This window comes from Schistocerca serialis, chromosome 9 (assembly GCF_023864345.2).
Source record: "Schistocerca serialis cubense isolate TAMUIC-IGC-003099 chromosome 9, iqSchSeri2.2, whole genome shotgun sequence".
NCBI classification, from domain to species: domain Eukaryota; kingdom Metazoa; phylum Arthropoda; class Insecta; order Orthoptera; family Acrididae; genus Schistocerca; species Schistocerca serialis.
Window position 1 is genome coordinate 44,442,622 of NC_064646.1, and position 24,960 is coordinate 44,467,581.

General features: G+C 39.8%; 1 protein-coding gene across 2 annotated transcripts in view; it reads right to left on the reverse strand.

Moving 5' to 3' along the window:
- The window catches only part of LOC126419189 (protein strawberry notch), a 299,812-nt gene that overhangs the window by 136,596 nt on the left and 138,256 nt on the right, over nucleotides 1–24,960 (reverse strand). For both annotated transcript variants that reach the window (XM_050086323.1, XM_050086324.1), the window contains one exon: nucleotides 19,819–19,979. In XM_050086323.1, coding sequence (XP_049942280.1) covers nucleotides 19,819–19,979 — 161 coding nt within the window. The remainder of the gene's footprint in view (nucleotides 1–19,818; nucleotides 19,980–24,960) is intronic.

Consider the following 24,960-nt stretch of genomic DNA (forward strand, 5'->3'; position numbering starts at 1 on the left):
TGACTGAAGGGAGAGGTTCTGCTATAAACCTGGGGATTTATATACGGACTTGGGGTTATAATGGACTTGTGGGTTGGGATCACAGTGGCACAGGTTGTACCAAGACAAGCCAGACAGTTGGCAAATGCCTTATGTCAGGTAATGACTGCAGTTCATCAAGACAGTGGTGAACCCTATGTCTGCAGAGAGGATGGATCACACTGGAGTCTGGATCAAAACTGTGAATCACTGCTCCTTCTTCTGTGCTGTTCTTGTGAAAGCAGCAAGAAAAGGAGATGAAGCCACAGTGTTGGTAAGTAATAAAGGGAAGGTAACCATTGGGCATTGGGTGGCTGGATGAGAGACTGCAAGAGGTTCACATCTTGAAAGGGAAAGTTCACTGTTTCAACAGCGGAAACCTGGGTTGGAATATCAACAACATTTACTCTCTGTAAAAGTGACACATCAAGCTGCAGACGAGCACAATGAAAAGACTTTTACACACTGATCATTTGGCCAAAGCCTTCATCATAAAGGAGCAGAAAAACACACACACATGAACACAAGCAAGCACACCTCACACTCACATGACAGCTACACCTCCACCCAGATTCCTCTCAAAAACAAGGCGAGCATCTCACAGCTGCGTAAACTTGCTCAGTATAGGGGATTAAGTTTAGCTACAAGTAGGGATACTTTCCTGAATTATTTATAAGCTGCATGAAAATGAACCAGGGCAGCTAAGACCTTTTGGTTTCTCTTAAAGAGTTCCTTTGAATGTGATGCTTCATAAAGACAGTGGGAAGATAATAGAGTATACATGGGGATGATCAGTCACAGCTGAAGAATGTGATGTGCCTCAGTTTGTTGGTAAGATAATAGGAAACTGCAGTTCATTCGTGACACTGCCCACAGCAAGTTACTGTGGTCCATACTGGAATAAGGCTCAAATGTAAGTTGCACAACACCATTCTAATAGGTAACAATGAGAGAAAACATAGGAAGACAGAACAAATGGCGTTGGGTTCTGAAACCCCCACATGATTATGAATTAAGTCCCATGCTTCTTGACAGAGCGTAGGGGAACGATGCGGGCGACCCGCACCACCGCACTAGGCGAGGTCCTAATGAAGGTGGTTTGCTGTTGCCTTCCTCCAACCGTAATATGGATGAATGATGATGATGTGAAGACGACACAACAACACCCTGTCATCTCGGGGCGGGTGAAAATCCCTGACCCCGCCGGGAATCGAACCCAGGACCCTGTGCTCGGGAAGTGAGAACGCTACCACGAGACCACAAGTGGTGGACCCCACATGATTAGGTCACAGGAAACTCGTAAACACTGGAATTTAATAGCTTCGAGAAAGATTCCTATTCTACATCTACATGGATAATCTGCAAATCACATTTAAGCGCCTGGCAGAGGGTTCATCAAACCACCTTCACAATTCTCTATTATTCCAATCTCATATAGCGTGCAGAAAGAACGAACACCTATATCTTTCCGTACGAGCTATGATTTCCCTTATTTTATCATAGTGATCGTTTCTCCCTATGTAGGTCGATGTCGATAAAATATTTTCGCATTCGAAGAAGAAAGTTGGTGAATGGAATTTCGTGAGAAGATTCCATCGCAATGGAAAATGCCTTTCTTTTAAAGATGTCCAGCCCAAATCGTGTATTGTTTCTGTGACACACTCTCTCATATTTCATGATAATACAGAACGTGCAGCCCTTCTCTGAACTTTTTCAATGTACTCCGTCAGTCCTATCTGGTACGGATCCCACACCACGCAGCAGTATTCTGAAAGAGGATGGACAACAACAAAGACGCTGTACTATTGTACATATAAGTAAATTTTTTTTTCCATCTGATTTTTCGATAAACTAGTGTAATTGATGTTCTGATTTCATTTCTTTTTTGTTTCATGTCATTGTGTTAAGAAAACTGTAAACGAGTTTCAATGTGAATATTAATGTTTATGTCAAATGTCAAGCAATATTGTAACAGAATTGAAATGTAAGAAACGTTGAAACTGTTGTAAGATGTTTAAAATTGTAACTGTGCGTTTGGTCCATACGTAGGCAATGTGTTAGGATATGTAGAATGCAAAACCTCGGGTGAATACCCGGCCTGTCAGGGAGCGGTAAAAGGTGGACGGCAGGCGAGCGCGGGAAAATGCACGCGGGCACTGCACGGCACAACAGGCTCAGCAGTAGTTGGAGTTTGGCATTGGTCTGAGCAACACGTTCTGGAGCGAGGAGGCTCTCCTGGAAGACGTAGTTTCACTGAGCCTCGGGTATGCTGTTCCAACGCCCATACAGCATGGCAATATTCCATAGGCACTAAATGGAAAAGTATTGCGACGCTAAGAAGAATTAAAGTGCCGATACGTCAAGAGCCATAGCTGTGGTTGTATGTGTGCTCTGTGCCTCGCCATCTCGCCGCATGCCAACCGCCGCATCGATACAAGCAGGTTGAAACTTTTAGTACTGTATGCGTATGGACCATAGAGTGAACTGTTCAATAATAACCTAAATTTTACAAGAACTTTCCCCTCATTTAATTATCCTCACAACTAACCTAGGCAGGGTCCTTTCCAAATGTTGTGCAATCCGAGTGTCCCGAAATGAAAAATTAAATTTTGTGTTAATAATAATTACTTGCAGACCTAGTTATGTTAGAATGGTGTTTAAAGAACTGTTTTGTTAATGAACCAGTAAATGAATAACGAAGGTCTAACGAAGTTGAAAGATAACTTTAATATTGATATAGTAATGAAGTTTAATTATTTCGAGACAGATATAAAGGTATCTAAATGAGAAGTAAATAAGATAAAAAGAGTAGTAACTCATACACTGGAAATATTGAACGCATGATAATTTCAGTAATCAATTTTTTTAATACAGGGTGACTCAAAAAGAATACCACAACTTTAAAAATGTGTAGTTAATGAAAGAAACATAATATAACCTTCTGTTATACATCATTACAAAGAGTATTTAAAAAGGTTTTTTTTCACTCGAAAACAAGTTCAGAGATGTTCAATATGGCCCCCTCCAGACACTCGAGCAATATCAACCCGATACTCCAACTCGTTCCACACTCTCTGTAGCATATCAGGCATAACAGTTTGGATAGCTGCTGTTATTTCTCGTTTCAAATCATCAATGGTGGCTGGGAGAGGTGGCTGAAACACCATATCCTTAACATACCCCCATAAGAAAAAATCGCAGGGGGTAAGATCAGGGCTTCTTGGAGGCCAGTGATGAAGCGCTCTGTCACGGGCTGCCTGGCGGCTGATCCATCGCCTCGGGTAGTTGACGTTCAGGTAGTTACGGACAGATAAGTGCCAATGTGGTGGCGCTCCATCCTGCTGAAATATGAACTGTTGTGCTTCTTGTTCGAGCTGAGGGAACAGCCAATTCTTTAACATCTCCAGATGCTGTAGTCCAGTTACAGTAGCTCCTTCGAAGAAAAAGGGACCAAAAACTTTATTGGCTGAAATGGCACAGAAAACGTTCACCTTCGGCGAGTCACGTTCATACTGAGTTGTTTCCCGCGGATTCTCAGTGCCCCATATACAGACATTGTGACGGTTGACTTTCCCGTTAGTGTGGAAAGTTGCTTCATCACTAAACAGAATCTTTGAAACGAAAGATTCATCTGTTTCCATTTGAGCAAGGATAAAATCACAGAAATTGATTCTTTTAATCTTATCAGCTGCAGACAGTGCTTGAACCAATTTCAGACGATAAGGTTTCATAACTAACCTTTTTCGTAGGACTCTCCATACAGTTGATTGTGGAATTTGCAGCTCTCTGCTAGCTCTGTGAGTCGATTTTCCTGGGCTGCGAACAAATGCTTGCTGGATGCGTGCTACATTTTCATCACTCGTTCTCGGCCGTCCAGAACTTTTCCCTTTGCACAAACACCCATTCTCTGTAAACTGTTTATACCAACGTTTAATACACCACCTATCAGGAGGTTTAACACCATACTTCGTTCGAAATGCACGCTGAACAATTGTCGTCGATTCACTTCTGCTGTACTCAATAACACAAAAAGCTTTCTGTTGAGCGGTCGCCATCTTAGCATCAACTGACGCTGACGCCTAGTCAACAGCACCTCAAGCGAACAAATGTACAACTAAATGAAACTTTATAGCTCCCTTAATTCGCCGACAGATAGTGCTTAGCTCTGCCTTTTGTCGTTGCAGAGTTTTAAATTCCTAAAGTTGTGGTATTCTTTTTGAATCACCCTGTATAGTGATCATAACAGTTTCAGGGTCTGTCTAAATTTGGCATGTTTGTTTCGTTGTTTCTGCAACAGTGTTCAAACCTGTTTTGTGTACCAAGGAGTATCAGCTCTGTCGTTTGTTAATTTCTTTGGTATAAATCTCTCAATTAATGCTGATACTATTTCTTTGAATTCAGGCTACATTTCGTCTACACATATATTGTTAATTTGCAATGAGTGGAGGTTGTCTTTTAGGAAGGCTTCAAGTGAATTTTTGTCTGCTTTTTTAAGTAAGTATATTTTTCACTTATTTTTCGAGGATTTGGGGATTGCAATGTTCAATCTCGCTACAACAACCCTGTGTCCACTAAACCCTGTATCGGTTTTGATGCTCGTTATTAACTCAGTATTATTTGTTGATAAGAGGTCAAGTGTGTTTTCACAACTGTTTACTATTCGCGTGGGCTCATGAACTAACTGCTCGAAATAATTTTCAGAGAATGCGTTTCGCACAATTTTGGATGATATTTTATGTGTGCCTCCAGAATTAAAGATGTATTTTCGCCAACATATCGAAGGTTAATTAAAGTCACCACCAACTATTATCGTATGAATAGGATAAGTGTTTGAAATCAAACTCAAGTTTTCTTTGAACCTTTCAGCAACTGTATCATCTGAATTGGGAGGTTGGTAAAAGGATTATTATTTTATTCCGGTTACCAACAATGACCTCTGCACATACTAACTCATACAAAGTATCTACTTCAATTCTGCGACAAGTTAGACTACTTCTAAGAGCAACAAACACGCCACTGCCAACCATGTTTAGCCTACCCTTTCTGAACACCGTTAGGTTCTTCGCAAAAATTTCGGCTGAGCATATATTCGGCTTTAGCCAGCTTTCAATGCTTTCTATTAGCACTTGGAGCTCTGGTACTTTCCCAACACAGCTACGACAATTTATAACTGTTACACCAATGGTTGCTGTATCTATGTTCTTCCTGTGCTTGGCCTGCACCCTTTGTGACTGAAGCCCTTCTTGTGTTTTCCCCGAGACCCTCTAACCCATGGGTTCCCAAACTGGGGGGCGCGCCCCCCTGGGGGATCGTGATGATGTTGCAAGGGGGGTGCGGGTGGAGTTAGCGGTATAAACCTGATATTTCTATTTAATATCGATATTTTAATAAAAATGAATGTGCAGGTATTAATGATAAATTATGGTGCTAAATGCAATCGTTTGGCGTCCCACTTCCCACAATCCTATCTCAATAACCTATCCTAGAACATACAGCTTTTGAAGATGACGTTTAGAATGTCACACACAGAAACTCTCAAAATTACGAAGGCGATATGCGTTAATTCTAATATATCAGATTTGTAAACAACTTACTTCTGACAACTGGAAAACAGAAAAATCAGGTATTAACTATTCCGTACATTTGTACAAATGAACTGAACGTAATCATGTTATAACTTTTAGCCGTAGTACACTATGTTCAACAGAGTAATAATCACTTATACTGTGTAACTGTAAAAATGCCGTTTTATTACCCTGTCAACCTGCGGATCCCCATGTGATGCGATTACAATGACTTTAATAGATTGTATACGCTTCAAATGAACTGGCAGGTTCGTAATTTGGACGCCAGGGTTATGCCCTTTGCCACCCGAAAAATGTGCACGACGTGAATGCGAAACTAGTACAAGTGTTCGTTCTGAGCAGAGTACTTCACGCTGTTCTGGAAACATTGTCGTGAATGCTAACAATGAAACATAACCCAGTTAGGTAGACAATGAAGTCCATTAGTGAGGCCATTTTTTTTTTCGAGCGGTCAGTACTACAGCTCTTTCATTCGGATTACTTATCCGACAAAACAGTTATTTTTCTTTTGCCGTTTTGAAATACGGCATAATTTCATTTGAAATTAGTGTACGTTCTTTTCTGCGACAATGGCTTCTTTTGGTACGAGTACAGAGATAACTGCTTGGCACTGTGCACAGTTTCCAGCGGTGTGTGAGGTGTATCCATGACCTTACTTAATTACTGTGAAATTTGATAGCCAATTCATTGATGTTCCCTCAAAACTTATAACGTTTCGTTTATAAGTAATGAAAGATAGGGGCATGAAAACGATTTTCGCATAAAACCCCAGGCTGCACTGCTCAGAACAGCACTGCAGAACAGGCAGCAAATTCTTAGGGTGCCTGTGGGCTGTTTCCGCCCTAATCCGTGAAAAGCCCGTCTCTCCCAGGAAGAGCCCTGCTTGGCCACCAGGTCGCAGACAGACATTGCACTGACTACCTGCGCTGCGGCTGGGCTTCCCCGTTCCTCGCCCCTCTCCTCACAGGCAGTCATCTGAGGTCCCGACAGACGACAGTAGTTTTCCTTTATTTCAGTTGGTTGCTTGCAGTTGTTGACACATCTGATGTATACTGTTAACTTCTTGTTTTCTTTTTACTTCACCATGAGTGTCTTGAAAAAACGTAAATGTAATGATGATTATATCAAATACGGTTTTGCTTCAATACAAGAAAATGCTGTTGACCAGCCACAATGTGTTATTTGCTATGAGGTATTGAGCAATGATTCCATGAGACCTTCTCGTCTGGAACGCCATTTGTGGGCAAAGCATGGTGCATTGAAAGAGAAGCCAAAGGAATTTTTTGCTGCAAAATGTGATAATTTGAAACGAATGAAGTTGGACACTGCTGGATCCTTCGCTCAGACATCAGAAAAGGTACTGGAAGCCTCGTATGAGTTCGCTACTTATTTCAAGGACCAAGAAAAGTCATATTATCGGAGAGACACTAGTCAAACCCTGTTTGTTGAAAGCTGCTGATATTGTTCTTGGGTCCGAAAGTAAACAAAAACTTTCACAAACCGCTTTCTGACAATACTGTGAAACGTCGGATTGATGATATGGACGAAGACATACAAAATCAATTAGTTACGGCCGTCAAACAATAGCAGTTTTTCGCAATACAGTCAGACGAGAGTACCGATGTTGCGAATTGTTGTTAACTGCTAACTTTTGTTCGCTATATAGAAAATGAAGCGATTAAAGAAGAGTTGCTGTTTTCTACAGAGTTAAAGACAACTTCAAAAGCAATTCATATAATGGCAGCCGTCTCTGAATTCTTTTGTAAAAATGAGTTATCATGGCAGAAACTGATTGAAGTATGCACAGACGCCGCCCCATAATGCTTGGATGTTGCTCAGGATTCGTGCAGATGGTCAGAGAAAAAAAAAAAAAACCCTAGTGTTACTGCTGTGCACTGTGTAATACACCGTCACGCATTGGCAGCTAAGACACTTCCAAAGGAACTCAATAATGTCTTGAAATTGTGCATCAAAATCGTGAATCATATTAAAAAGAGTGCGTTAAATTCCAGGTTATTTACGGCTCTTTGTGAAGACTTGGGAGCAGAGTATAAAACACTTTTATTTCATACAGAAGTACGCTGGCTCTCAAAAGGAAATATGCTAGGAAGATTATTTGAACTTCGAGACGAAGTGATGCAGTTTTTGGAAAATAACAAACAAACTGAATTGTATGTGGAATTTAGAACGCCCGGTGTTCATGTTGCATTGGCTTATCTGTCAGATATTTTCGAATATTTAAACACATTAATTTGAAATTACAAGGTGGAAAGTCAAACATAATTTTTCATCGGGTTGCTATCAAAGCGTTTACTGATAAGTTGTAACTATGGAAACGTAAAGTTTTAGCCTGCAATTATTACTGCTTTCCCAGATTGTTTGGAATCCTGGAAGAAGCACGATTTCAAAACGATTTTAAGGATACTGCTACTAAGAGTAAAATATCGAACCATTTGCAGCACCTCATTGATGAATTCGAACGATACTTCCCTAACAGTTGTAATGATAAAATTTATTATAGGTTAGCGACGGATCCATTTCACGTTGACGTGGATGTGTTGCCAGATAGACTACGAGAGGAAGTCTTAGAAATAAAAAATGATTCTGCAGCGAAGTATGACATTGAGAAGATGGATAAGCCTTTATTTTGGGTGAAATATCTCACGGAGTATCCCAGCACAGCAGAACAAGCACTGAAACTGTATTTACCATTTTCAAGCACTTATTTGTGCGAAAGAGCATTTTCAGCAGTAGTGGCGATAAAAAATAAGCTTAGAAGTAAACTCAGTATTGCCAATGATTTATGTTGCGCAGTTTCTACTATTCAGCCAAGAATTCAAAATCTTGTTAAAAATATGCAAGCTCATGCTTCACATGGATTTATTTGTTTGTTTCTTGCCATTTGTGTGTGGAAATAATATTTTTATAATAAATACGTCAAATTATAAGAGAACTTGTTATTTTCCTCCTAACTATCCTTACATGTAGGTAATACTGTAAAATTATAAAAAAACTATTTCGAAGACGCAATATAAAATAAACATAGTGAATCTGATTTAAATATAAATACTGCGTGTGATCCTTATGGATTCTGATGTTACGTGTGGTATGTTATTTCAACTAATAATAGTATTTCTTCTGGATGAAGACGCAGCGAAAGTTTATCCTAGATATGGCAAGCGAAGAGTAGTCCTAAAATCGTATACTGGTGAAGAAATGGTGTGCAGCAAGGGAATGTAATCAAGGCAAGGAAGTTGTTTTATTCACATTTTTTAAAGTTCTGTGTAGTCTGCACGATTATTTCGTAGAACTTATTTTTTATTTTTTGTCTGGTTCTGGGAACTGGGCATTTGTCGCCATTCAGTAACTGTCTTTGTTGACATAAATGCCAACCTATGCGCAATGACAATGGGGAGCGCTATAGGCGTACAAATCAGTGATATTCGTTAACACCGTGACTGAGTGACTATTTTTGATAATGAGTGAAATTAATAAGCTACACACAACTTAAAATAATGGCCCACATCCACTAATCTGCAAAGGTTGCAAATATTTTTCCTTGTTTACCAAGGACTTTCTTTACTTTAGGAGTGGCTTATAATCACTAGACTAGACTGATGACGTAATAACTGCGAGTCAATACATTAACAGTCCACCATGTTACATGGCGTCACTATCACAAATTTTTCAATAGTTTCTTGATAATTAATAAAAATCTCTATATTTTTTTTAGGGGAGGGGGGGGGGGGCCACAGAAGTTTTCTTTTCGGCAGAAGGGGGGCGTGACAAACAAAAGTTTGGGAACCTCTGCTCTAACCTAAAAAGCCACCCAGTCCATGCCACACAGCCCCTGCTACCCTTGTAGCCGCCTCCTGCATATATTGGACACCTGACTCATTCAACGGAACCTGAAAGCCAACCACCCTTTGGCGCAAGTCGAGGAATCTGCGGCCTACACTGTTGCAGAACCATCTGAACCTCTGATTCAGACCCTCCACTCAGATCTGTACCAGAGATCCGCAGTCGGTCCTGTTGACTATGCTGCAAAATGGTCAGCTTTGTTTTCGTCTCGCAAGCAAGACTGGCAGCCTTTACCACTTCCGTTAGCTGCTCGAAACCAGAGAGAATCTCTTCTGATCCAAAGTGACACATATCATTGGTACCGACGTAAGCAACTACCTGCAGTTGGCTGCACCCTGTGCTCTTCATGGCATCCTGGAGGACCATTCCACATCTGGAATTACTCCACCTGGTATGCATACAGAGTGCACATTGGTTTTCTTTCCCTTCTTGTCAGCCAAGTCCCTAAGGGGCCCCATAATGCGCCTAATGTTGGAGCTCCCAACTACCAATAATCCAACCTTCTATGATTGCCTGGATCTTGCAGGCTGAGTGGTTTCCTCTGAAACAGGACAGGCGACAGCATCAGGCTCAGCGACAGTGTCAGCCACAGACAGCACCTGCAACCTGTTTGTCAGACAAACTGGGGAGGCCTTACGTGTGGCCACCTGGGAAGTCATTCGCCGCCTGCTTCGCCCCAGGGCAACCTCCCACTCGACCGCATGTGAGAGGCCAACCTCAGTGTGAGTAGTAACCGATGGGCACCAGTGAGGACCGATCGGAGGACTCGGACGTGCTGGATGTCCGTTGGATCCCCACGGCTGGCCCACAACAGTGGTGCCCATCCTGTCAACCTCAACCTCGAAGCCATCACAACTTGAAGCTGAGAGCGAAGTGCCATCAACTCGGCTCGCATCCGCATACAACAATCGCAGTCCCTTTCCATACTAAAGACCGTATTGTAAAAAATATCTTACAGTATTTCAAGAAACAATTTTCTCTGAGTACCTTTCGAATACCGTATTTACTCGAATCCAAGCCGCACTTTTTTTCCGGTTTTTGCAATCCAAAAAACTGCCTGCGGCTTAGATTCGAGTGCAAAGTAAGCAGAAGTTCTGAAAAATGTTGGTAGGTGCCGCCACAACAAACTTCTGCCATCGAATATATGTAGCGCTACACAGGCATGCTTGGCAGGCACAAAGATAAATACTGGCGCCAAAACCTCTGCGCAAAAAAAAAAAAAAAAAAAAAAAAAAAAAAAAAAAAAAAAAAAAAAAAAAAAAAAAAAAAAAAAAAAAAAAGGGGGGGGGGGGTGGAAGATGAGATTTTTTCTCCACCCCGAGTTTCAACTACTGCATTTTCATACATTATCCAACGAAGTAAATACAAACTCAGAATTGATCATCTTCGAATGTAGCAGCATTTCAATGTACTACGAAAATCCGACTGGCAAGACTGTTTGGGATGTTTGTCAATATGGCCAACTCTATGTTCTGAATTTTTTCCTACCTGTGAGAAGAGATGGTTGCTAATGGGAACTTTTATGAATTGTGAATCACATGCAGTATTCTCTTCACCATAAGAATAACACGAATATAAACATTTTGCCATGTATTCTTTCATGTGTGCTGCTATCTCATTTAAATCCTGTCTGCCTAATAAACTACAAAACTAGAGTGAGACAACAGCAAACGCGGGAGAATATACATATCATGTCATGTTTATATTCGTATTATTCTTATGCCTAATAGTGATACAGTCAGAAATGAAGCACAGCAATTGACTAGATTTTTAAATCTAAGATGACTCTAATTTCTGTGCAGAATGTAATGTACTACAGAGGCGTCTGCAAAGATTTTTAAACGGAGAGAAATTTTCACTAAACTCTCGTTCAGAACATCTTCTACCATACGCAGTCTTATTTGGTTCGTGTTGATCATTATCAAAGAAAGCAGCAGTGTAATAACAACAAATAGCAGTCTTTTGCCATTGTTTCTCTAATGAGACAATTCCTCTCCTTTTTTTAAAAAAAAAAAATTGTAAGAGGCGGTAGCGTGCACAAAAGCAAGCCATGCCACGAGCGGCGACAGGCCGTAAACACTCGTTATCAGAATGCAACAAACAGTGCATGACACAGTACAGTAATGCATTTTCAGTTTAGAGTCACGTAACCACCTATAACAAAGAGAACGGCACTTATCAGATCAAAGAAAAATAAGCAATCCATTCAAACCAGACGAAGCACGTGAAAAAGGAAGGGTACCAGTATAAATACGGACGGAGCGCCTGACGCATAGCAATGGCTACCTGGTACAGCTTAACTGCTAAGCTTACGACTTGAACCAAACTACTGAAGCTGTATCGTCATTCATTCAACCTAAATTGTGTCTCATATTACAATGGACCAACTTTGTTTCGATTTGGAGGTGCGGCCTAAAACTTTTCTATCTCCTTGAATTTCAAGTCTCAAATTTCAGGTGCGGCTTAGATTTGGGAAATTTTTTTTTTCCCTTGATTTCAAGTCTCATTTTCCAGGTGCGGCTTAGATTCAAGTAAATACGGTAATACTCAGCTGCTTATGCTCCACTCCCACGTCAATCATGAATGTGATTCAATTACTTGCAGCTTTCATGGAGGCATATAAACAATTATTCTTATTCTTGCCACACGCTACCACAAATATTTAAGAGAGCACATTTCACATGCTGTACAACAAACTCCTACTGGTATCGTCAGTTGTTGATTGAAACTTACTTGTGCTTTTTCACAATTTTTGAGACTAGTAGGCCTATCTTCAATAAAAACAAACATTCTCTAATTTCACTGTATAGTTACACGAGAAATAGCTTATTTCTGAGAATTTTTGGACATTTATAAAAGTATACTGTTGTAAGTTACGGGTATGAGTGATTCTGGATAACTTATTTCATAGCAAATGAGCATTTGTGGTTCACTGTTACTGCCAAAGAATACATCACCCTGAATCTCATCGTTCATCAAAGCAGATAAACTGGCATTTTTGAGAATTTTCGAAGTTACCAGTGTCCAGAGCTAATCTAATTTGGTACATCAGTTTTGTGATTTAGCTACTTTAGCAGATAATCTAGTTAACATATCGTGTCATATCTAGGTTTCCCTTAAAGAGGCGTACATTTTATTTATGTTTCTTTAAATTTGCTAGTAACTATAATTAACATCAAAAAGTTTGGGTTTTTAGCACAGGTTTTTCTGGTGCCTTGATAGAAATCTCGTTTTGTGTGGGCAAAATGTAGCCTCACTGAACACGGAATGAGTTGTTTGACATTCATAAGCAGCTGGAAATCACTCTCACTAGTGTTAAAGCTGTGAATCAGTGTGTTGAAGAGGTCCTGAGAGTCATGTAGCTGTGGTACTGGTACCAAGGGTATCTCAAGTACTATCCTCTTCTGTGGATCTTGTCTACTCAGCAGAAAATATGGGATCTGTCATTACTCATCCACTTGACTGTGAGTGGCGTTTGAATGGCAGATCTAGGTACTCAGTAGTGTGTTAACAGGGACCATGGAGGTCTCAGGGTGCTGTCTTTCACTGAAACAGAGCCAGAGGGGACTCACTTCACCTGTTTTGGGGAAACCTGTTTTCTCCAGTGTCAAGAGGAGGCAAATGCAAAAGGGTAGGGTCAGTCTACTGTCCATCAGACTCCTGATATAACCAAAAACTTTAGAGAAAACTTCAGGTCAATTGTACGTAATGATGATGATGATGTTTGGCTTGTGGGGCGCTCAACTGCGCAGTTATCAGCGCCCGTACAAATACCCAACCTTTGCTCAGTCCAATCTCGCCATTTTCATGAATAATGATGGAATGATGAGGACAACACAAACACTGTTGGCAATTCAAACATACGATGAATGATGGTACCCCTCGGGGAAATGGCAGCAAGGGACAGGAACAACAAGTGAACTCAACGTGTATGCCTAGGGGCCTGATTCGACATGTTGAAGAAGCTATTCCAGCAGTGGCTGAGGGAAAAGGGTGCAAGGAGCTGCAGATTGTGGCACACAATGGAACAAATGATGCCTGTCATCTGTTCTCCAAGGTCATGCTTGGATCATTCCAGTGACTGGTAGAGATTGTTGAGAACACCAGCCTTGCACACCAAATTTCAATGAAGCTCACAATTTTCAGCACTATTACCAGAACCGATCATGGCCCCTTGGTTCAGAGTCAAGTGGAAGGTCTGAACAAGAGACTTTGAAAGTACTGCGACAAGTTAGCCTGTGACTTCCTGAACTCGCAATATAAGGTTTAGAACAGTACAGTGTCCCAAAATGGGTCAGATATGCACTACACATTAGAGGCTGCTATCCTGGTAGTGGATAGCTGACTGTGTGACGTGCACACAGTTTTTTTTTTTAATTAGGTGAATCCATCCAATCCAGATAATGATACCTGTAAGAAACCCAGAACTATTGGTGTAATATCCAACGAAATGCCTCCCACAGGTAAGAGTACTAAAATCCTTGTGGTTAACTTCCGAAGCATTCACAACTAAGAGCCAGGGTTTGAACTGCTCGTGACAAGCTGTGAAGCTCACATAATACTAGATACAGAATGGTGGCTGAAACCTGAATGAAACAATAGGCTAAGAAAATGGAGGTTGTGTATTTGTCGCAGTAGACAAGAAACTCAGATCCACCGAGATAGAAATTGAAGCTGCATGCGAGACTGTTTGGGTAAGACTTAGTATCAGGGATTGGCATAAAATGTTAACTGGGTCATTCTACTGCCATCAGACTCCTGATATAACTAAAAGCTTTAGAGAAATCTTCAGTTCAATTGTACATAATTGATGACGTTTCGTTTGTGGGGCGCTCAACTGCACCGTTATCAGCGCCCGTACAAATACCCAACCTTTGCTCAGTGCAATCTCGCCATTTTCATGAATAATGATGAAATGATGAGGACAACACAAACACCCAGTCATCTCGAGGTAGGTGAAAATCCCTGACTCTGCCGGGAATCAAACCCGGGACCCCGTGCTCAGGAAGCGAGAACGCAACCCCGAGACCACGAGCTGTGGACTTGTACATAAGTTCCCCTATCATACTTTAATAATCGATGGAGACTTTAATCATCCCTAACCATCAATTGCAGTTTTGTTAGTGATGGATGTGATAAAGACATCTTGTGAAATATGATTAAATGTCTTCTCTGAAAACTACCTACAACAGTTAATTCAAAACCACACTCATGATGGAAACATATTGGATCTAATGGCAACAAACCTCTTTGAGGATGTCTACACTGAAACTGTTATCACTGACCATAACATGGTTGTGGCAACAATGATTACCAAAGTACAAAGGACAACTAAACCAAGTACAAAGATACATTATGTTCAGTAAACTAGATAAAAAATCAGTAATGTCATATCTCAATAAGAAACCTAAAACTTTCAGCACAGGGCAGGAGCATGTAGAGGAACTATGGCTCAAGTTTAAAAGAATAGTTGCTCATGCACTGGATAGATATGTACCCAGAAGAGATCATAATGGGAGGGACCCTCCATGGCATACTGTCACTGAAAAGAAATTTCTAAAGAAACAGAGATTACAGCATAATAGTGTGAAACGAAGCATAGGACTACATGTAGAGAGACGTTGAGTAAAGCATGTCTGTCCATTAAGAGGGAATTGTGTGAAGCCTTCAATGACTACCATAGCAGAATATCGTCAAATTATATTTCACAAAACCCAAAGAAATTCTGGTGATATGTAAAGGCTGTTAGTGGCATCAAAGTTATTTTCCAGTCCTTAACGAATGAGAAAGGAACTGAAATGCTTACCCCCGTTTTCAAATGTTCCTTTACAAAGGAAAATCCAGGTGCCCCAATTTAATCCTCATACCACAAAAAAGATGAGTGAAAAGAGTATTAGTGCCTGTGGTGCTGAGAAATAGCTGAAATTATTAAAATTGAACAAAGATCCAGAGACCGATTGATTCCCTACCAGATTCTATACTGAATTTGTGGCTGAAATAGCCCCTCTTCTAACTATAATCTATCATAGATGCCTCAAACAAAAAACTGTGCCCAGTTCTTGGACAATGGCACGGATAACACCCATCTAGAAGAAGGGTATTAGAAGTGATTCACAAAACTACCGTTCAATATCTTTGACATAAATTTGTTGTACAATCGTAGAAAATATTCTGAGCTCAAACATAATGAGGTATCCTGAACAGAATGACCTCCTCCATGGCAAATAGCACACAGTCCAAAAATATCGATCATGTAAAACCCAACTCACATGACATACTGAAAGCATTGGATCAAGATAATCAGGTACATGCAGTATTTCTTAATTTCCAAAAAAAGCATTTGACTCAGTAGCACACCTACACTTACTGTCAAAAGTTTGATCACACTGGTAGGGAGGATGCAGCATGTTATCTTGGATGGAGAGTCATCGTCAGGTGTAGTAGTAACTACGGGTGTACCCCAGAAAGTGTGTCGGGACCCCTGCTGTTCATGCTGTATATTAGTGATCTTGTGGACATTGTTAATAGTAACCTTACACTTTTTGCAGATGATGCAGTTACCTATAATGAAGTACTGTCTGAAAGAAGCTGCTTAGATATTCAGTCAGATCTTGATAAGATTTCAAAGTGGGGTAAAGATTAGCAAGTTACAAAACGAAAAAAACATAGTACCCTACTGCTAAAATATCAATGAGTCACAGTCAGAATCTGCATCTACATACAGCCACCGCAAAACCACTGTGAGGTCCATGGCAGATAGTACATCCCATTGTACCAGTTACTAGGGTTTCTTCCTGTTCCATTCAAGTAGGATCGTGGGCAGAATGACTGACTGAATGCCTCTGTGCAGGCAGGGATTATTCTATATTCTAATCTTATCCTCACAATCCCTATGTGAGCGATACATAGGGGGTTGTATTTTTTTTAGACTAATCATTTACAGCTGGTTCTTGAAATTTTGTTAATAGACTTTCACAGGATAGTTTATGTCTATCTTCAAGAGTCTCCCAGTTCAGCTCCTTCAGTATCTCTGAGACACTCTCCCACAGATTAAACAAACCTTCAACCATTCGTGCTGCCCTTCTCTGTATACATTCAGTATCCCACACACTTCAGCAATATTCTAGAACCTGTTGCACAAGTGATTTCTTAGCAATTCCTTTATAGTTTGACTGCACTTTTCCAGTATTCTACCAATAAACCGGAATCTACCACCTGCTTTACCCACAACTGAACCCATGTAATCATTCCATTTCATACCCCTATAAAGTGTTACACACAGGTATTTGTATGAGCTGGCTGATTCTAACAGTGACTCACTGGTATTATAGTCATAGGATACTACATTTTTTCCATTTTGTGAAGTGCAAAATTTGACATTTCTGAACATTTAAAGCAAGTTGCCAATGTCTGCACCACTTTGAAATCTTATAAATATCTGACTAAATATTTATGCAGCTTCTTTCAGATAGTACTTCATTATAGATAACTGCATCATCTGTAAAAAGCCTGATTTTACTATTAACAATATCAGCAATGTCATTAACATACAACATGAACAGCAAAGGTGCCAAAACCCTTTCCTGGGGCACATCCGAAGTTACTTCTACATCTGACAATGACTCTCCATCCAAGATAAACATGCTGCATCCTTCCTACCAAAGTCCTCAATACAGTCACAATTTTTGCTTGATACACCCTATTACAGTACTTTTGACAATAAACATAGATGTGGCACTGAGTCAAATGCTTTTCAGAAATCAAGAAATATAGCATCTACCTGACTGCCTTGATACAAAGCTTTCAGTATGTTATGTGAGAAAAGTGCAAGTTGTGTTTCACATGATCAATATACTCTGAATCCATGCTGGTTAGCAACGAAGAGATCATTCTGTTCAAGATACCTCATTATGTTTGAGCTCAGAATATGTTCTTAGATTCTGTAACAAATCGACGTCAAGGACATTGGACAGTGGTTTTGTGGATCACTTCTAGTACCCTTGTTGTAGGTGGGTGTGACCTGTGCCTTTTTCCAAGAAGTGGTCACAGCTTCTTGTTTGAGGAATCTACAATTGATTATACTTGGAAAAGGGGCTAACTCGGCCACAAATTCATTACAGAGTCTGACAGGGATTGCGCTGGGCCCTGGAGCTTTATTTAGTTTTAATGATTTCAGCTGTTTCTGGACGCTACTTACACTAATGCTTATTTTATTCATCTTTTCAGTGGTACAAGGATTAAATTGGGTCAATGGGTTTCCCTTTGTGAAGGAACATTTGAAAACAAAGTTAAGCATTTCAGCTTTTGCTTTGCTACCCTCTATTTCAGTTCCTGCCTCATTCACTAGGGACTGGACATTAACTACGGTGCCACTAACAACCGTTACATATGACCAGAATTTCTTTAGGTTCTATGAAAGATCGCTTGACAATATTCTGCTTTGATAGTCATTGAAGGCATCACACATTGCTCTCTTTACAGCCTAATGTGTTTCATTCAGCATCTCTCTATCTGTAGCTCTACACTTTGTTTTACATCTATTATGCCATAATCTCTGTTTCTTTGGAAGTTTCTTTACAGTGACTGGATACCATGGAGGTTACCTCCCTTTATGAATTGGGCAACTTGTACAAATATCTGGGTCCAACACTTTGTAAGGATATGAAGTAGAATGATCAAATTCGCTCTGTTGTAAGTAAAATAGGTGGTAGACTTCAGTTTATTGGTAGAATATTGGAGAAGTCTAATCGATCTATAAATGATATTGCTTACAAATCACTCTTGTGAATCATTCTAGAATATCGCTCAAGTGTGTGTGACCCATACCAAATAGGACTAACAGTGGATATTGAACGTACACAGAGAAGGGCAGCACGAATAGTCACAGGTTTGTTTGGCCCTTGAGAGAGTGTCACAGAGAAGTCTACTAACGAAGTTTCAAAAACCTGCTTTTAAATGATGACTCTAGAAATACACTAAATTCCCCTATGTGTTGCCCACAGTGGAATTATAAGGATAACATTAGAATAATTACAATATGCACAGAGGCACTGAAACAATAATTCTTCACAAACTCCATATGTGAATGGAACAGGAAGAATCACTAATAACAGGTACAACCTGCCATGCACTTCACAATGGTTTGCAGATTGCAGTTGTAGGTGTAGACGTAAATGCAAGCACTCCATACTTAACACTTTATAGTTACTGCAGCACTATGGGGCCTGTAGAAGCAGCTGAACACTTTGTCATAGCAGCATCCTGCAAAAAATCTATGATCAGCATTTTCAGTCATCATGTTTCCATAAACAGTACTTACAATAGTAAACTACTGTGTTTTTCACCACGTAAGTGCTCATTTGTCTCTATACTTGTAATTATCAAAAATCTCTCCCCCTTTATCACACGTATCTCAGCAGCAGAACCTTTACCATCGTTTGTTCATAATAATACTGTACAATACCTAAAATTGGGCGTTCTGAAATACAAATACTTGATGAGCCTTTACAGGCATGCTTTCACAGAGTGCTCTGTGAATTTTGTCTATGTCTAAAAGCCTTTGTGTCACGAGTTAAACAACTTTTTTATGAAACAGCATATGCCTCTCTTTACCAAGTAATTATGCTTGAATTTGTTTCCAAGCAAAACTGAATCACAGAAAGTTGAGCCACATCCAACATTTACTTTATATTTGTATCTGATACATATTGCTTTCCCACTGAGCAGCGATACCCAACACGGTTTTCATGATTCTTGAAAAGTACTTTCAAGTACATTTGGCAGCTAAGTGGTAGCGATAGCTCTTATGTATTGGTAGTTCAGGTAAGACTTATTTTATGCCACTGATGGCTTCTATCTAATGAATAAGAAACTGAATTTCTGGTAAACTCCACCAAACCTAATAAACATTGATTTTCACAGGCAATATTAATTTCAACTCAATAATGGAAGATAAGCATGAAGAAAGACAACCATTTTATACGTAGAGCAAGGGTTGACCAGAGAGAAGGAATAGAAACTACAGATGCCTTCTGAGGAAGAACACAAATTGAAAAGGGTTAATTTTAAACCAGCCTCTTAATTTTATATACCTCACTCAATCCTTACTCTGTATGAGAAACAGTAGTTTTTTCCTTGTGGCTTTAATTCATTTAATTAATGACACTTCTGTCATTTATTAATAACTAATGTGAGAGAAACCTAAAAAGATCTCTATAATCACAAAAAATTCACAGATGCATGCAAATTATACAGGAGCAAGTAATACACCTTACCCCCCCCCCTCCCCCCGAGTATAGATTCAATTAGACATTTAAAACAAGGTCTCCATGTATGGCGTAATTAATCAAAGTACCTGGTTTCCTCTTCCCTCCACTAGAACCTCCAGGTTCAGCATCAATATCACCATTATCACTTATCTTCTCTTTCTTCGGAGGATCAATCCCGAGCAGCCTATGGATGCGGTTTCTATCAGGAGCTGGAAAGTGTTTCTCCACCAATGACTGCAGAACACCTCTGAAATGAAAAATACCATTCTGTGAAAGCACACCCGCCAATAGCAATAAAAATATTATGTTCCTTGAACAAGACTCTCTACTGCCATGGCTCGTATAATCTCTTATAAGGGGAGGTCCCCAGATTTGGGAACAACGTTCTGAAACCATGAAGCCATTCATCACACAAGGCTCTCGGCTGCGAGCAATCGATGAAAACATATTTCAAGAGATGATTTTTTCTCCTCCTATTGTTATTTTTTCATTTGGAATATTCATCTCTGTGATCTGAATTATTTTTATATACTAACTTCGATGTAATTTCTTCTGTTTTATATTTTTGTCCAAGTTATTGCAGTAATTGTTTATATTCCTCATTTTACTCGAGTTAGTTTTATTTACAATCCCTTTTCTTGTTCAAATCTACAGCTGCTGTTATTTTGTTCACAGTACAACATTAATTTATGTTTTAAATGTCTGTAAGGTGGTAATAATCAAAAAACAATGTACATATTATAATGAAAAATACATTTTTGACACCATTACACAGCCAATATAAACAGATTATTTTGTCTTTTATTTCTTTAACTGATAGATTGGTGCTTTCAAACAATAATACAAAAATAAAAAAAAAATTAGAATCAAAATTGTAGGAAAATACAGATTGCCGTAAGTAAGACACATCAAGTTGCAGACACACAATTAAAAGACACTCACATAGAGGTTTTGGCCACAGCCCTCATTAGTAAAGAGAGGAGCACACCATTCACACACATAAGCAAGCATACAAGACCAACAACTCCAGCATCTCAGGGCGGAATGATTAATAATTAGAATTATATTCACAAAATTTCACATGAAAAAATAATGACAGGAAGAAAAAATATGAGTTAATAAAAATGCATAGGATGATGAAAATGACATGGCAAAGTATTAGAAACACAAAAATTAAATTTAAATCAATTAACTGAATAGACATAATTATCGAAGCCATTTCAATAAAGATTTAAAAATAGAAAATGTCAAAGATCCTGTCAAGACTAGAATCCACAGCCTTCTGCATGTTTGCAATGTATCTTTACCACTGCACTACGCAGCTGCTCTGCACAACACTTATTTTTAAGGTTCTGGAGTCTAGACCACCACGCAAAACTCTCTGTGTTGCTTACTTGCAAACAACTACAGAGTGAGATACCTGGGACTCTAACCTACAGCACCAATAGGCAGTTTCAGAAAGTGACGATACATGCCAAAATGTCAGGGGGAGGTGAGGATGACACCCACAAGAAATATCTTTAGTCATACACTAGTGTATAATATATGCACACTGAGGGGTTGGGGTGTTAGTGATTCACATGTCACGGTCGTCGGTGATGATAAGGCGCTCAGGAGGCCTATCTGTACCCTCTGTTTCAATTCTGCAAGCGGTAACTACAACTGTGCCCAGCCGATAGGTATGTACTCCTGAGTATGTACACCTTCAGCCATTTGAATGGGGTCGTACTGTGGGGGGGCCAGCTGGAAACTGGATAGACATATAGATGGACTGCTGCTCTTGTCGGGCATACTGTATCGGTGAAGAGTCGCTGCTTTCAATAGTGGTCTATGGAACATTCCCACACCTGTATAGGTGGTTCTGGATGTCCATGTAACACTGACATAAAGTGCAAGCAGCAGTAGGTGGCCGATCGTCATCTGGGAACGAAATCTGGGCATATGTTGTGGCTATGTCATCAGGGAATAACAGGAACGATCTTCTTGCAGGAGAACTAAGATTGTGTGCCACTGACACCACAACACTGTCAAACATGGTTACCCTGGTGTCATGAAAGAGCTGACTAGCGAGTGAAATGGCACTCTGTGATAAGCATAAGTTTGTCTGCATACAAATGATGGGCATACATCTGGTGAGCTGTCTATTCCACGGTGCATTCACTCACAACACACGGGTCCCATCCCAGGCTTCTTGCTTTGTGGGTGTGTGGGGAGCAATAAGGGGCAATTTGAGGTAACTGCTGTCCACTACATTTCACAGGTTGTTATCACAGTGCTATTGCCATTTCTTCGACAGGAAGGTGACGTGCTTATTCGACTGGCCATTCAAGTCCACAGACAAATGCTGCGATGCCATGTGCTCTTTGTAGCATACAATTTGTGCTCTGGCCAGCAAGATCACCAGATCTCTTGTGGACTGAACACATATGGGACATGGTCTAGGAGTTTACTCATTCTCCAGGGCCTACAAGAACCATTGCCGAATTGCAACAAAAGACACAAGTTGCTTGTGACAATCAGTGCCAGCATACCATTTGATACCTTTACGATCATTTGCAGGTAAGAATGCCTTCGTTGCCACCAGAGGGATTGATACACTGTGTACTGATGCGACTGTTTGGGCGACCTTCACCATGACTTGTGTGTCATTTGAAAGAGAATACTGAGAAACCCCACATGTCCATTTTTTGAAAAAACCGAGTTACCTCTGATTTTTTTTACTTTAAACATATAGCCCAATCATAATACAGAGAAATCTCACATGTTCTGGGCATTTCTTGTATTGTTTTGCAGCCATTGTATCACCTTACCTGAAGAGAAACCCCACAAGTACAAAAGAGAAAGGCTTTCTCAGAGTTCTAAGTTGTCAGCACTATTTTAAACAGAGAGAATAGCCGATATTGCCTCTTACTCTTTGGTTTAATCAATTTATATTGTTATTGGTGGTAAAGTGCCAGACAACTGCGATGCTAGTGACGAATTCAGAAAGTAATGAAAAAAAGAATAAACACAGTGGAATTTCTAAAACATATAGCCATAAAACGAGCAAGAGTGAAAAATCATGCATATACAAATTGGAAAGGGAATAGAATTTAACCAAAATAACACGGTTATGACTGCAGGTGAGTTATAACCTGAAACTTAGTATTGCTTCAAAATTAATGTTTAATTACCACAGTGAACATAATGATTAGAACCCCAAGTTCAACTGAATATGTAATTCTATTTCCAGTTGTCGAATGAAGTGCATGACAACTAAGATAATGGAGGGCAGCAGGATAGAATTATACATAACATTTATCCGCTTCCTAACAAAATATGAACAGGATGGATCCCTTCAAAGCCTCATAGAAGTAAAACCAGTGGCAAGAAAGAAGCTTACAGTGATAAGAAATTTGGGAGGAAGAAACCAGGACAGTTGTAGGTTTTTGGTTATCAGGGTCTACATTCAGGTTTGTAAAATTGCCTTCTAAATTTTTTTGGTCTCTGTAGTGACTGAATAAAGTACCTGTGCAATCAGCTAAAAAAGGTAAAACTCCGCTACATAAGAGGGAAAAATACCCTCCTGAAAATGCAAAACCAGTGGCTTTTATAGCGGAAATGAAAAATCACATCAACTAGTTTCTGGTCAGGAAAGCACATTATACCAACAAAGAATGGAATTATCTTAACCCTAAACTTAACGTTAATATTATGTGGCAGATGTTCAAAAACATTAAACAACATTTTAAACACCTTCACTCATCCTCTGATTTTGTTTAATGTCTGTGGCACAGGGAAGATTTCAGTTCATCACCCATTGCTTTCCAATAAGAGGCCACTCTTGCCTTCCTTGTGACAGAGATTCCAGCATGGCGAAAAGGAAAATCAGAAAGGTGGATACGATATATTTGCTGAAAGAATATGCAGAATCCAGAGGAAAATGAATTTTGAAGTGAAAATACCGAAAACAGAAGAGATGCTAAATTTTAAGGAATGGTGGCTGAAGTTACACAAAAAGAATGCTATTTCCACTGAAACTCAAGGAAGGGCTTCACCTAGAAATAACAAACAGCACTTTCATGTAACACAATTCATGAAGTTCTGCTATTCCCATGAAACTCTTGGTGGTGTTAAAGACAGTTCTGCTATTCACATGAAACTCTTGGTGGTGTTAAAGACAGGTCATTCACTGATGGGACAGAAGAGCACATGTTCCTAACTGGCTAATCGAATTGTAATTCCACTAAGCCCCAGGAGTCAGGCTTATGATGGTCATGAATCCATAAATGAGAAGAAAATGCATGACCTATGGCAATTTCTACCATTCCTACCAAAAGAAGAAATCATCAAAAACGGCTCAAATGGCTCTGAGCACTATGGGACTTAACTACTGAGGTCATCAGTCCCCTAGAACTTAGAACTACTTAAACCTAACTAACCTAAGGACAACACACACATCCATGCCCGAGGCAGGATTCGAACTTGCGACCGTAGCGGTCACGCGGTTCCAAACTAACGCGCTTAGAACCGCACGGCCACACCGGCCGGCGAAGAAATCATCAAGAATTTCTATTCTGACATATAGAATTGGCCAACATCTGTCAAGAAATGAACCCTGTGTGGAGTATAATGCCAAAGGGAATGGAAAATAGCCATAATTTGTTTGATTTTTGTCCATATCAGGAATAAAGTATGTGTTGAGTACTGATTTATGTTTATTTTTTAAAACATATTGAGAAAGCCCACAAGTTTAGTAAATAAATTTAAACATAATGTCAAGAACATATATTAGGACTGCCTACAGAGCACTGACATTCATTCTGCTAAATTCATTTTAATGAAAAATGAGAAGAAAAATCGGATTTCAGCATAATTTTGAGACCTGGGACATTTTCTGTGCCTCCTGAAAAGTTTAGTTTCTTGGAAATGTGGAGTTTTTCAATATTCCCAGCCATTGATCTTCAATGACGAATTTCCTATCATTCTTTTCTCTTAAGCTAAAACTCTCTCGTCTGGCTATTCAGTCTCCCTTGCACTCCTTCTGCTGGGCAGTTTAGGGGACTTTTCAGGACAACTGCTAATCATACCAAAGTACTACACTCGAGTACAGCAGTACTACACTCTTCCCGGCTTCTGCCTTTTTTTCTTAGCTCTCTCCAGTCCATCACTCTTTCATCCTCAAGAAAGAAACTAGTTCCAAAAGCTAGGATTATTTTCTGCAGTTTTACATGTGTCTGTCAACAGTA